Consider the following 14,381-nt stretch of genomic DNA (forward strand, 5'->3'; position numbering starts at 1 on the left):
GGGAACAGCTGAAAAATCAAACCATAAGAAATAAGGACACAAGGAAGGATGGAGAGTTGTGGCCATTTTTACAAACCCCTCTACCCTAGCTCCTGAGATGTAGGTGTGTTTATAGCAATGTTTTAAAAAGAACATCTTGTTCCTCAGGTGACAGCTGACAAATCTCCTTGTCACACATAAAATAGTTCCACTATCTGCTAGCCAGTAGGAGCCAGATATGTTAGCCAAGGATCTAGGGATGCTACGATGCTGAGACTTTTCTCGTGGCTGGAGAGCTCGTGATCACCACAGAAGGAGCACTTTGCCCTTTTCCCATCGGATTTCTCCAACAAGTGACTTGAGTGTCATATGCCATGGTGACATCAGCTTCCTTTATAGCAACCCATCTAAGAGAGTGAAAATAAGGCAGAAGCTGGCCTTTGATGACCCCCACCTCCACCCAGAGGCCACACTGCAATTCCTCTGCCACATCTGTTCTTCAGGAGTAGGTCGTTAAGTCTGGCCCACAGTCAGGGGAAAACCAAACTCCTCCTTCTAGAAAGAGCATTAAATAGTTCCCGGGAGCTATTTAAAGCCACTGACAGTCACAGCTTACAGAGTTAAGTGCCATTTATAAACACCCACAACAGTGGCTAGCAGTCATTGGAAACAGAATCTCAGCTCCCATCACATTCTGCAGCTGATGGCCTGAGGACACAGAGAGTTGTGGAAGGTGATGGGGAAACAGAGGGAAGAAGCAGTCTTCCCCAGATCCCCCAAAGCCCGCTTCTCAGACTGTCAGCCTACTGTGTGCAGTGTGTTATCTGAGACCAGACTGCCAGGCTGGAATTTCAGCTCTCCCAAAGGACCGTGGACATGTGTGACCTTGGATGAGTTTTATAATCTTCCACGAACCCCTGAATCCTCGTCTAAAACAGGATGGTCATACACCTATCCTGTAGGATTGTTGAGAAGCACTTTGCGATGTTCAGTCACAGCCTAGAATCACTGTGGAAGGGAGTTTGGTGAGGGGTTGTCTAGATTAGGGTAGCCTGTGGATGTCTGTGGGAGGTTGTCTGGTTGCCTTGACTGAAGACACAGCCTGAAAGCGGGCAGCACCAGCCTGGGGCCCTAGACTGTAAGAGTAGAGGAAGTCAGCAGAACACCAAGCATGCCTTCATTCTCTCTGTTCTCCGCTAGCCATGTGATGGAACTACCTGCTGTGACTTCCTGCCTTGGCATCCCTGCAGAGATGGATAGTACCCTGAAATTGTACGCTGAATCAGCTTTCTCCCCTAAGTTGCTTTTTGCAAGGTGTTTTATCACACTCACAGAAATACAACCAACAAAAATTCTTAGAGCAGCGCCCACCTACCGTACGGTCAGACCTCAGTGCACGTTAGCTCTGGCCTCTTAGTTTCCAGGCAGGATGAGGATCTCACTCTGAAGCAGCATGAACACCATAACCATATTTGAGAACAGTTTTCTAGGTCCCCTCTGGATTCTCATAGCCACAATGAGAATCTTACATCTTAAATCCAGGACTATCTAGGTTCCTATTTCCTCCCCACGAGAAACACTGTGAAGACCAAGGAGGCTTTAGTCTGTTGTTCAGCACCTCAGCTCTCACTCCATGGAGACCAATGTGGGCAATGCATCATTCATCTTCTCCCGGGCATACAAAGAAAACACTCAGAAGCAATAACTGAATGAGTCTGTGTTTTAAGAGGCACTTAAGTGAATTAAAATCAATATGCAATCAAGTAGGTCTGTAAAGCCATGTTAGCTGACATCCAGAATGTTCTACTGGTGGATTTCTCTGTTTTAGAAGACTCTGAGCTCACCAGGCATGGTGGCACACAGCTTTAATCCCAGCACTCGGGAGACAGAGGCAGGCGGATTACTGTGAGTTCAAGGCCAGCCTGATCTAGAGTTCCAAGACAGTCAAGACTACACAGAGAAGCCCTGTCTTGAAAAGAAAAAGAAAAGAAGATACTGCTCTCTGTAGGCTGAGGTCACAGGACCTGTCTCTACCCTGCAGTAAGTGCTAGGATGTGAGCTTCATAGAACCTGAGAGCCTATCCCCTCAGAGTCCCATGTCAAGTAGCTGTCTCCATTGATGAGGCACAGAAAGAGGGTAGAGGCCACGTGATTATGTGGTGGTCTGTTTCTCACTATCTTTCATTCTGTTACTGTGACAAATACCATATCCACAGGCAACTTAGAGAAAGGAAGGGTCTGTCTGGCTTACAGTCGTAGACCATCATGGAGGGACGACAGAACAGGAAGTCAAGTGTTGTAGACCATCCTGGAGGACAACAGAAGAGGACGTCAAGCAGGAGCCTGAAGAGAAACCATGGAGGAATACTGCTGGCTAGCTCAGTCCCAGGCTCTAGCTTCTTTATTCAGCCCACCTGCCCCGAGAGTGGTTCTGTCCACAGTGGGCTAAGCTCTCCCACAGCAAATATCAGTCAAGACAATCAGCTCTTCACAGGTATACCCACAAGCTGATCTAGGCAGCTCCTCAGTGGATGATCTTAGATTCTCACCTAGGTGACTCTGGGTTGTGTCAAGTTGACAAAGCTAACCAGGACAGTTCTATACAACAAAATCCTGACCAAAAATACCATGTAATAATGACTGCCTAAGTACTGCTCATAGGGACTGAAAAAGTAAGCCTGGGAAGGGACAGGTATGATAGCAAATGGCGTACTCCGAGGCTCCGAGGGGAAAGGTGGGTGGCTCTGGTACAATTCGAGGTATAATTCACACCTGAGAACACGCCAGTCTGAGACAAGGAAACATGAATAAGTTTTCTCTTGAGTTCCCAAGCACTTCTCTCTTGTGTCCCCAGGAAAGATGGTTCTAGAAACCAAAGGTCATCCTCACACACACACTGGTGCTAGCATGTGATAAAACAGAGTGCATGGTAAGAAGACCTGTGAGGATCCTGACAGGGCTGTGGCAGCCTGGACAGCATCCTTCCACAGCCTGTTCTTAGAGAGTTGCTATGTGATCACAGCCATGTGAAGCAGGACCAGAAGCCAGCATTTAAAAAGCAAGACATAGAAAAACACTTGGAAAGTGGGGGGGGCGGGGAATGGAATGAGCGAAACCGTCCAGAGTGGAACAGGCACATGGAAAGTGTTGGTTGTTCCATTACTTCTGCAGCATCAGAGTGACAAGTCACAAACAAGCCAGTCCATTCCCCTCAACCCTCCACTGGGACAGTTCCTAACATACTCATCTATCATATTACAAGCAGCACAAGCATGCTGTACTTCAGACCATCTCCTAACCATGTGGCTTGATCATTTCTTCCAAAGGACCAGGAAAATTCATTAATGTTCTATGCAGAGCTCTAGCAAGATAAAACTCAAAACCTATTCATTAAAGCAGCCTAAAGTGACCCTTATTATTTGTATGGGCCAGTCATTCCAAACAACTGGCTACTCAACCAAAGGTGCTGACACCAAACGTGGAAGACCAAGAGTAAACCTGGAAAGCAGAGCCTATCTCCCAAGGCATGCTAACCCCAGCCCCGAACTTAACTATATTTGTAGGTTGGGTTTTTTTTTGTTTCTTTGTTTGTTTTGGGTTTTTTTATGTATAATGAATGTTTTGCCAACTTGTACATGCATGTCTGATACCCAAGGAGGCCAGAAGAGGGCATCAGATCCCTAGGACCTGGTGTTACAGACACTTGTAAGCCACCATGTGAGTGCTGGGTTCTGGACCCAGGTGCTCTGCAAGAGCAGCCAGTGCTCTTAGCCACTGAGCCACCTCTCTGCTCCGTTAGTTTGTTATGTCTCAGTTCAGTGCTCCTGTAGAAGTGTTTTTCAATTGTTCTAATGATGTAACAATCAGTGAAGTTCTTGGCCTCAGGCTTTTAGGCAATGTGCCCATAATTGCGCACCCGGAAATATGGCCTGAGCTCCCTTCTCTGTCCTATGGGAAACTCTGAAAAGCTTAAACCTTGGCTGGTGTGTGAGTCAGTGTTGGAACAGCTGCCAAGACAATAGCTCTGTGTCTGTGTTACTTCAGGTTAGCTCTGGTCTGGAAGTCCCTTCTCCCCATGATGCTATTGGAAAGTGATAGACTCTTTAGGAGGTAAGACTTAACTGTGGGCCTGCCCTTGAAGATAATATTGGGACCTGGACCCCTTCCTCTCTCCCATCTCCTTGACATTGTGAGGTAAATACACTTGCTCCATTCCACACTCCTGCCAAGATGTCATGCCTCACCACAGGCCAGCTGATCATGTCTAAAACCATGAGCCATCTCTTTTTTTTTTTTTTTTTTTTGGTTTTTTTTTCGAGACAGGGTTTCTCTGTGTAGCTTTGTGCCTTTCCTGGGACTCACTTGGTAGTCCAGGCTGGCCTCGAACTCACAGAGATCCGCCTGGCTCTGCCTCCCGAGTGCTGGGATTAAAGGCGTGCGCCACCACCGCCCGGCTCCATGAGCCATCTCTAATTTCACATTGTGTCTCTTAGGTATTTGTTACAGTGATAAAGATAACTAGAACACAGTTTAAATACCAGAGAGCTCTCTAAGGAGAGGGCCACCTCTCTGTACCTCCAATTCTAACTCATGAGATGGTCACAAAAACATCTTACAAATAAATCTATGACAGAGTACAAGCCCTATGCTAGGCACAGAGCCTTGGGCATAGCCCTTGGGTCCACCAAGTAAACCTTTGAATGAGAGGCCTCTCAGCTACACCATGTAGCTTATAAGTGGTAATTCTGGTTACTGTCATTCATGATGGTATTGACCTTCACATTCAAATGGTTGGCTACTCTCCACCGTGACCTGAGTATCTGTATGAGTCTGCTGGACCAGTCCTAGATTCTGTAGATAAACTTACAGATGTCATGGTTCATCACGAAGGAGAATAAAATTACAGTAGTGATGCTGAACTGTAGAGTATTGCTGATGGAGTGGAGTGGGGGGCCTGGTGCTTTCCTTATAAAGACTTGCCCATTCTGGCTTCTTGTGCCCAGATTGCCCAAACACTCAGGAGAGAGTACTACTCTTTATTCTTGGAGCCAGTTGGCCCTCCTCCCTTCTGCCAGGCCAGGCATCCTCCCTAGAGACAACAATGACTGGATTACAAGAGTACATGGGCCAATAAAGAGCGTTGTGATAGTCCATTGATACTTATCATTAAACAAGAAATTGAACAGGGACATGTAAGAATCAAAACATGCCTGTTTCACACATGAGGGTTAGTTTACCAAAGCTGTTTCTTGTTGTAGAAACATAAAAGACACAAGATGACTCATGAATGGATGGATGGACGGATAGATGGATGGACAGATGGATTTTCTCTAGGTCAACCGGAGTCCTTGGATTAGAACTCATCTCTCTGAATTGTCTACAGCAATGTGCTCTGAATGCACCCAGCCTCACCTAACTCCCTGCCATCAGGGCCTAGTGTGCAGAAAACATGTCCCCAAAGCTTCCATCTGAGGACTTACAGTCTGGGACAACCATCATTGCACAGGGGCTGGTTATCACCATGGTTACAAGGCAGCAAAGGTGCTGATGTTTCCCTTCTACTGGGGAGCATGCTATAACCTCCAAGTTGATAGTGGCTAAACTAGCCCGAGAGCAAGAGTTTCACAGATGACTACTTCCCATAGTTCACACTCACACTCAGAATTCTTCCTAAAATGTCTCATTCTGAACTGATGTGATGAGATATGTCTGTATTCCTGAGATTCAGGAGGCAGAGGCAAGAGGATTTAGGGTTCAGGTCTAGCCTTGGCTAGATAGTGAGACCTTATTTTTGCAACAAACAAGAATCCTGCCCTGGAGAAGAGGGCCTAAAGTCCACTGGAGGACCTTAACACCATCTAACTTTTCAGGTCTTAACTCAAGCACCCATAGGAACCACCCAAAGAGCTTTCTACCAACACATACCCAGGCTGCCCACTTTGGTTCAGAGGGGCCAGGCAGGGGCCTCCATGTGGCCTTTTTAACAAAGTTTTCGATGGACCACCATCACCGTCTTCTCTGCAGCATCAAATAGATTTGGGGAGGTGCTGCGGTCTAATGGCTCAGCTCTATGTCAGGGCCTGGGGCTTGGTGAGAGGAGCATGCCTGCGGTCTCTGCATCATGTCCTCAGCCAGGTCTGGTGCACAGCTGTCCCTCCTGGAAGATTCTGCTCCCAGTTAGGAGTCAGGGACAAGTGTTCGTTGTTTATCACCCTGAAGGCTGTTAAGCAAAAGGAAAGTGGTGCAAGATTGCTCAGAGACAACACACAGAACAGAGCGGGGAGGTTACAGTAATGTCAGAGCGTCCCTCCAAGAAGAATCCCACAGCTTGTGCATGCCACCTTTCCCCTTCCATCTCTTCCCAGCAAGAGGCAGCCACTGTATTCACCTATTCTGCACATCTCACATAAACTGAGTAATGTACATGACGGAGTCATTTCACTTAGCATTTGGATTTCAAGAGACACCTACGCTGCGATATGTATGTATCAGCACTTTCTCATTGTTGAATAATATCCCATTCCATGAATACTCCACGTTTTGTCTGCTGTTGATCAGCTGATAGAGGCTAGATCGTTTCCTTCTGTGTTAAAAGGTGTTAACACTGTTCCCTTAAAAGCAGGCATCTGTTCTCAACTGTCAATCATAGAGCCCTCTGTTCTGAGCTGGGCATTTTATAGGCATTTGCTAGAACAATGAGTGAGTTGTGAATGGTTGAATGAATGAATGCACCCATGAATGCAAAGACAGAGTATAAGGCAATGGCAGAGGATACAGCAAAATCTGCATAGTCCACATGACATATGACAGAGTTTATGTCAGAGCCTAAGTCTCATGTACAAAATGTTCAAACAAGAAGTCTTTTCTCACACCCACGTTGTGTTCTGTTCTAGATTCATGGAGCTGGGGGTTGGATGAGGAGACAGGAAGTTACATTTAAAGACAATGTGCAGAGAGGCAGGTCTGGGCATGGACTTTGGGCATCCATATGCCCTCTCCAATTGGCTCCATTCTTTGCCCACTAAGAACCCTTCAGCAAGTGATAGAATACCTTTGCACTCCAGTTTTCTCCTTGTAAAGTGAGAATGAAGAGGGAACCAAAGTCCTTAGACAATGGCCTTAACTCAGTGCCTGGCATGTTAGTGAGGCATGGCTGAGAAGATTCATTTGGAAAACCATCCCACATCCTCCAACTCTGGTGGGGCATCAGGGGGTCATCTCAGGCAGGAGTCATGACTTCATCTGACAGGTGATAACGTTCAGACTTGCAGAGAGCATGGTTTATTTGCATGACAACATATAACTGTTGCATATCCAAACCAACGGTCAAAGCCTAGACACGAGTGCCAAAGCACATTCACTTTCTAAGCTGCAGGCCCCATGTGTTTCACCAATGGGAATTTCATGAGCCCTGTCCAGGAGAATGGACCTCTGGAGCAGGACATTCTGTGATGAGGCAGGCTGACTCATGGTTGAAGGGACCCAGTGAAGGCTTCTCCGGGTGTAATCCCTCTTTCTGTGGAGCCCCGTCATTCGGAGCTCTGCTTGCCTCTGGTTCCTCTGTTAAATAGGGAGTTTGGACTAAAACACCTCTGAACAGAACCCCCTACCAAAGGACCCCAAAGAAAGAGCCTTAGAGGAACACACACCAAGAGCCAGACATGGAGACCTGAGGGGCCTCTTCAGTTTGGCAAACATATGTAGGAACCAGAAAATGGAAAGTCAAAACTCCAAGTCCACCCTCACTCTGAGAGTAAGCTCACCATGGAACTCACAGACATTCTGTCCAAAGGCTGCTGTGTTGGTGGGCCAGTAAGTCCCTTCTCAGAGTCTGAAATCAAACCCTCCTGAGCAGGAGAGGAAGGGGACCAAAAGGCCAGAGAGGCGCACTGGCTCCATTTGTCTGATCCTCTGAACACCCCCACGTTGTTACAGAGTCTGGAACCTGGCACTGCTGGCCATGTGCCCAGAACTGGGGCAGCCAAGGTTATGTCTGGAAAAGAGGGCTCCTTCGAAGCAAGCATCCCTCGCGCCAGGCAGGCCAGCGAATGAGCTGCTGTTTGCAGACCCTTCATTCAAGGCTTGCATGAGCCAAGCCCATTCACTCAATAAATGCAAAGTCAAGAGTTAAGCGCCAGGCACCAAGAATACAGAAGCATGTGTGTGCAGACCAAGGATGCTTTCCATCATTGTGTGTGTTTTTAATTAATTGATGATTTCCTATCTTGAGCATAATGCGCATTGCTATAAAATTTCAATTGGATTACCTGTGATTGCTAGGGAGGAACCCTGTCAGCTGCCCTGCTAGCCAGGGGAAAAAATGGGACTGGGAAAAGGGCCAGTTAAGTGAATTGGCCTAAAGTCCAGTCCAAGATTTCACAGTCAAAATATTTTCAAAATATTTTGTTAGGACTTTGCCTGCAAAATAAATAGAGACTTGTGAAAATAGGTTGGCTTTATGCTACATTTAAATATCACTTAGTACTTTGTAAGTATGACTTTCAAAGATACCTTAGACCCAAGGTAAAAGCTTGATGGTGTTGATTAGCCTCTTTAAAACACACTGCCAGGGCTGGACAGATGGCTCAGTGGTTACAAGCACTTGTTGCTCTCTCAAAGTACCAGGGTTTGATTCCCAGCACCCACATGGCAGCTCTCAACCATCTGTCCCAAGTTATCCAGTTTCCTTTTCTGGCCTCTGAAATTACCAGGCCTGTACATAGTGCAATACATACATATAGGCAAAATACCCATACAATAAAACAAAATGAGTAAATCTATTTTTTAAAATAAAGTAACAATGCCTGAAAAGCAACAAAGTATTGGATGAACAGCTACTGCATGAAACCTTTCTTAATATATGATGCCTCACACCTTCACCTTTTTTTTTTTTTTTTTTTTTTTTTTTGACAGCCAAATCATCTTTATTGAGAGAATGGGTCTCTAGGGGAATGATGGGCCTGGGGCCCTCACTGCACAGCTTGTTCGTTGGCGCTGCCTCCAGAATCTGAAGGTTCTGGAGGGCTGGAGAAGGGCTCAATGTGCAGGGCTTCAAAGGCATCATCTGCACCGAAGGCCAGGCCCACTGTGGCTGGGGCATGTACCCGTGCTCTCTGGCTAGTGAAGCCACACTCGCCCAGAGTTTTTGTGTCATCAAGGAGCTGGTCATCCTTGTACAGCCGCTGCTCTTCTGGAGGCCGCTGGAGGATGCGTTGGACAACACGCTTTAGCTGGAGCACGGTACTCGTCTCCTTGGCTTCCATGAAGATGGTGGTCTTGTGGCGGCGGATCATGAGAAACACATTCTCTGAGATCCTCTTTGAAGCGCCAACTCTGATTCTCTTTCTGGCGAATTTACAGGAGCCACGGGGGAAACAGTGAGCCATCCTTTCTTCAAAGACAACTCCCAGGCCCAGTCGGGAATGCTACAGCTATTGCTCGCGATCCTGCTATACACGTCTTGTGTCGATCTTGCTGCAGGCTGTCACCTAAAACCACACCTTCACCTTTTAAAAGTGTGTGTGTGTTGGCCGGGCGGTGGTGGCACACGCCTTTAATCCCAGCACTCGGGAGGCAGAGGCAGGCAGATCTTTGTGAGTTCGAGGCCAGCCTGGGCTACCGAGTGAGTTCCAGGAAAGGTGCAAAGCTACACAGGGAAACCCTGTCTCGAAAAACCAAAAAAAAAAAAAAAAAAAAAAAAAAGTGTGTGTGTGTGTGTATGTGTGTGTGTGTGTGTGTGTGTGTGTGTGTGTGTGTGTGTGTATGTATGTATGTATGTATGTGTACCTTAGCTCTCTCCTTCAACCATGTGTGTCCCAGGAATTAAACTCTGATCATCAGTCTTGGGAGCAAGTGCCTCTACCCACTGAACTATCTTGCCAGCCTAGTCTTCTTGCCTGGGATACATGGGACCCAGTTTCAAGACATTCACACATGCAGGGGGTGGGGGAAGAAAGAGAACTATGAATGAACCAATGTTCATCCTGGGTCCCATGACTCCTGAGTCTCCTAGAGATACATATTCAATAGGATGTAGCTCAAGAATCTACATTTTCAAATGTTCCTATGGTGCCGTTAATGTAGGTGATCTTGGGTCTCCACGTGAAGACCCCTAGCTATGTGCATAGCCAGCCATTAGGAAATTTAAAATCAGCCATATCAGTTATTTCTAAGTGCTGAAAAGACTTACAATGGTTTCCTATTATATTTATCTTCTGTTGTCTGCTTGGTTGTATTTTGGAATTTCGGGTGTTATATTGCATTACTATTTTCTAGGATAAATTGTTTTAATGTTTAACAAAGTACCTAAGTCATTAAATTTCACTCGATGAATTTTCACAAAATGGTCAAGCCTATGTAAGCAGCACCCAAATTAAGAAAAAACATCCTGGGGCTGCAGGGATGGCTCAGTTATTAAGAGCACCTGCTGCTCTTACAGAGGACCTGAGTTCGATCCCCAGCACCCACATGGTGGCTCATGACTGCCTGTAATTCCAGCTCCAAGGGATCTGCTACCCTTTTCTGTCTTCCATGGGAATTATATGAATATGGTACAAACACATACACATAAAATAAAAAAATTTTAAAAATTTAAGAGCATCCTCAACACCAGAAACTGCCTGTGTTATTTCTTGACCTTTGAACCCACATTTTGTCATTTCTGTTTCTGCGTGTTTGATTAAGTACTTTAGTGGCAGGATATAGCTATAAATTAATGTATTGTGGCAAATGCTTTTATTTTTAAATATTTATTTTATATTTATGAGTGTGCCTTAGTGTATGTATGTGCACTACATTCATGCAGGAGCCCAAGAAGGTCAGAAAATGTGTCAGATCTTCTGGAACTGGAGTTACAGTTGGTTATGAACTGACAGGTGGATGCTGGGAACCAAACCCCAGTTCTCTACAAGAGGAGTGAGGACTCTTAATCACAGAGCCCTGTCTCCGGTCCAGATGTTCTTTGTTGTTATTGTTTGAGACAGGGTTTCTCTGTGTAGCAGCCTTGGCTGGCCTAGAACTCACTCTGTAGCCCAGGCTGGCCTTGAACTCACAGAGATCCACCTGCCTCTGCCTCACCAGTGCTGGGGTTAAAGGTGTGCGCCACCACACCCAGTGCAAATGTTCATATTTTTAGTAGAAAAATTTATAGAAGTTTTTGTCTTAGTTAGGATTTCTACTGCTATAAAGAGACACCATGACCACAACAACTCTTATAAAGGAAAACATTTAATTGGGTGGCTTACAGTTTCAGAGGTTCAGTCCATTATCATCATGGTGGGACATGGCAGCATGCAGGCAGACATGGTGCTGGAGAGGGAGCTGAGAGTTCTATATCTTGATCCACAGGAAATAGGAAGTGAACTGTGTACCACACTGAGCGTAGCTTCAGCCAAGAAGACCCCAGAACCCACCCCAACAATGACACACTTCCCCCAACAAAGCCACACCTCCAACAACGCTATAACTCCTAACAATGCCACTCCCTTTGGGGAGCATTTTGTTTCAAACCACCACAGGAGTGTAAAAACAGACCCTGAAAATTGGGTGGAAGAGCTGGGTGGTGCATGCTGGTAATCACAGGAGGTGGAGGCAGGAACATCAGGATTAGGAACGTGAGAACGTTCTCAGCTATGATGCTACTTTTCTGTCTGCAGACTATCAGTGCCATGGATGTCCTAACTTGGTCTCAGGAACATAGAGAGGCCTGTGGGTCCTGAGAGCCTCCTGGATTTCCTCTGATCTCAGAAATCTTGTGCCTAAGTCAAACAAGGGTAGCTCTCTGTAGCTGCTACCCACATTCTCTCAAGACAGTGTTTGCAGAGCCAGCCAAGGCTGGAAACACTGTACCCATCACCTCACCCTGGCATCTACTTTCCATCCTGGGAAAGCTGTCCCTTGAGCTACAGAAAGAAATCCTATTTTCCGTGGTGTGTTTTGTTTGTTTGTTTTGTTGTTGTCTTTTCAAGGTATGATTATTTATTTGTTACCCTTAAAGACTTGTTTTTGACTGGACTCAGCCTTAGAAATAGAAGCTCTCAAGGACAGCCTGAGTCTCTTGGCAATCTGTTCCTGGTGCTTTTCTTTGGCTTCCTGAATTCTCTCTAAAAGTTTAGCATACTCTGCAACCTCCTCCTTGTTTTTCTTAGTACGACGTTGTATCTTCAGGGCCATACATCAGTGTGTGTGCTGCAGGACACATGGAGTAACAAGATGCTGAATCTTGGGCGCTTTGGTCCTGGCTTCCTTCTTACCTTCTTTGTTTAAGGGCTCGATGATAATGTGTTGATGGACATCATCTTTAGAGATATTAGAAAGCTTTCAGATTCGGCTAGCTCTTTTAGGTTCTAATCAATGAGGTACAATAGTGTCTGTCTGTCCAGGAATATCCTTCTCTCCTTTCTTTCACAATAACCCAATTGAGAGCACTCAGATTGGCATCCACAATGCGTCTGCAAACAGACCTGCTCTTCTCTCTCCGGTTCTCTTGCTCTCTAACAACAAGGCCCCTTACTCCACAGCAGGCACACTCCGCCATGGTCAAAATGCCTTGCCTCCTGGGAAACCCTTGTCTGTCATTCCCACCGCCGATCCAGACCACATAACCCTTCCACTTCACCCAGAGCATCAGCAGCTACTTCTGTTGCCATATGCATCTCATAGAATGTACCAAGCTTGCGTCATTCACGTCCATGAGTTTCTGACAGCCAGTGGCAAGGAAGGAGATATTCAGCTTCATCTTGACACAGCCCATGGCTTAGGTAGTGCTGTGAAAAAGACATTGTTGTTGTTGCTTTTAATAATTTGTATTTCTTTAGCTAACGAGGTATTGAAAGGGTGTTTAGTGGGTAAATGTGGTAGAAAATGGTACTCATAGGGAGTGGCACTATTAGGAGGTGTGGCTTTGTTGGAGTAGGTGTGGCCTTGTAGGAGGAAGTGTGTCACTGTGGGGGTGGACTTTGAGGTCTCCTATGCTCAAGCTATGCCCAGTGTCACAGTTCACTTCCTGTTGCCTGTGAGTCAAGACACAAGAACTCTCAGCTCCTTCTCCAGCACCATGTCTCCCTGCATGCCACAATGTCCTGCCATAATGATAATGGACTAAATCTGTGAGCTGTAAGCCAGTCCCAGTGAAACGTTTCCTTTGTAAGAGTTGCCATGGGCATGGTGTCTCTTCACAGCACTAGAAATCCTAAGACAGTAGGCTTGGGATAAAGGAGACAGGAATATAGCTTGCTTTTTAGTACAAACCTCAGGAAACTTCCAGCCCACCTGTGGTCCAGCCCTCCTTTGTACCAGGGCAGCCTGGGTTTAGACTCTATTTCTTCTCTCATTGCTATAACAAAATACCTCACAAAAGCAGCTTAAGAAAGGGAAGGTTTATTTTGGCTCACAGTTTAAGGTTGTAGTCCATCATGGCAGGAAGGCATGGCGGCCAGAGCAGGAGGCAGCGGGTCACGTTGCATCTGGAGTCAGGAAGCAGAGAGAGATGAATTCTGGTGCTCAACTCACTTTTTCCTTAAAAAAAAAATCTCATTGTAGTTATTTATTTATATGTGTGTATGTGTGAGTGTGTGTATACCACAGATATATTTGGAGAGAACGGAGCACAGTTTAGGAGAATTGGTTCTTTCCTTCTACCTTGTGAGTCACAGAGATAAAACTCAGGTCATCTGATTTAGCAGCAAACACCTTTACCCACTGAGCAATCTTACGGGCCCCTCTTCATTCAGTCTGTATCCCAGCCGATGGGATGGTGCTGTCCACAGTAAGGGTGGATCTCCCCTCCTTAGTTAAATCTTTCTAGAAACATCCTCACAGCCATGCTGAGGGGTGGTCTCCTGTGTGATTCTAAATCTGGTTCCGTTGACGACAATGGTTAAGACCTAAAGCATTGGCCTAAAATGATCCGTAGTTCTGTCCTCTGCTGCTGCCCCAGGGGACCCTGGGGAAGTGGGTGGGCATCCAGAGAAGAATGGGAGGCTTGGTCTCCGAGCTCCTGAGTGCGCCACCGCTGGAGACAGTGAAATGACTGTCAAGGAATTGGTGGCCTCCCTGGGCCCCTCTGTGCCTCTGTCGTCTGGGCAGTCTAGTCATCTGTTCCAATTTTTCTGTTTCAGGAGGAGATGGGCATTTCCTGTGAGCTGCTGGAATCAGACTTCCTCAAGTGCAGTGTGGGATTTCCTTTCATGCGGTCAAAGTCAAAGGTGAGGAGGCCCTTGGCGGAGCCAGGGTACTTCCTAGGCCACTGTTGCCAGTTCTTCCTATCAGTCATTTATTGCTATGCACACACATATGTGCACACGCACACCACACACCCTGCCTCCCATGGTGGCTGGGTGACTACCAGAGCCCTGGCATGTGTCTGTCACTGGTGCTCTGCTCCAGGGCATCTATGGTTACAT

General features: G+C 46.4%; 1 protein-coding gene and 1 pseudogene across 2 annotated transcripts in view; one reads left to right on the forward strand and one right to left on the reverse strand.

Moving 5' to 3' along the window:
* Itga9 (integrin subunit alpha 9) overlaps positions 1 to 14,381 on the forward strand; it is a 301,616-nt gene that overhangs the window by 216,716 nt on the left and 70,519 nt on the right. For both annotated transcript variants that reach the window (XM_076577318.1, XM_042282053.2), the window contains one exon: positions 14,097 to 14,183. In XM_076577318.1, the coding sequence (XP_076433433.1) occupies positions 14,097 to 14,183 (87 nt within the window). The remainder of the gene's footprint in view (positions 1 to 14,096; positions 14,184 to 14,381) is intronic.
* On the reverse strand, positions 8,876 to 9,463 carry LOC102922872 (elongin-B pseudogene; annotated as a pseudogene).

The sequence above is a fragment of the Peromyscus maniculatus genome, chromosome 7, assembly GCF_049852395.1.
Source record: "Peromyscus maniculatus bairdii isolate BWxNUB_F1_BW_parent chromosome 7, HU_Pman_BW_mat_3.1, whole genome shotgun sequence".
NCBI classification, from domain to species: domain Eukaryota; kingdom Metazoa; phylum Chordata; class Mammalia; order Rodentia; family Cricetidae; genus Peromyscus; species Peromyscus maniculatus.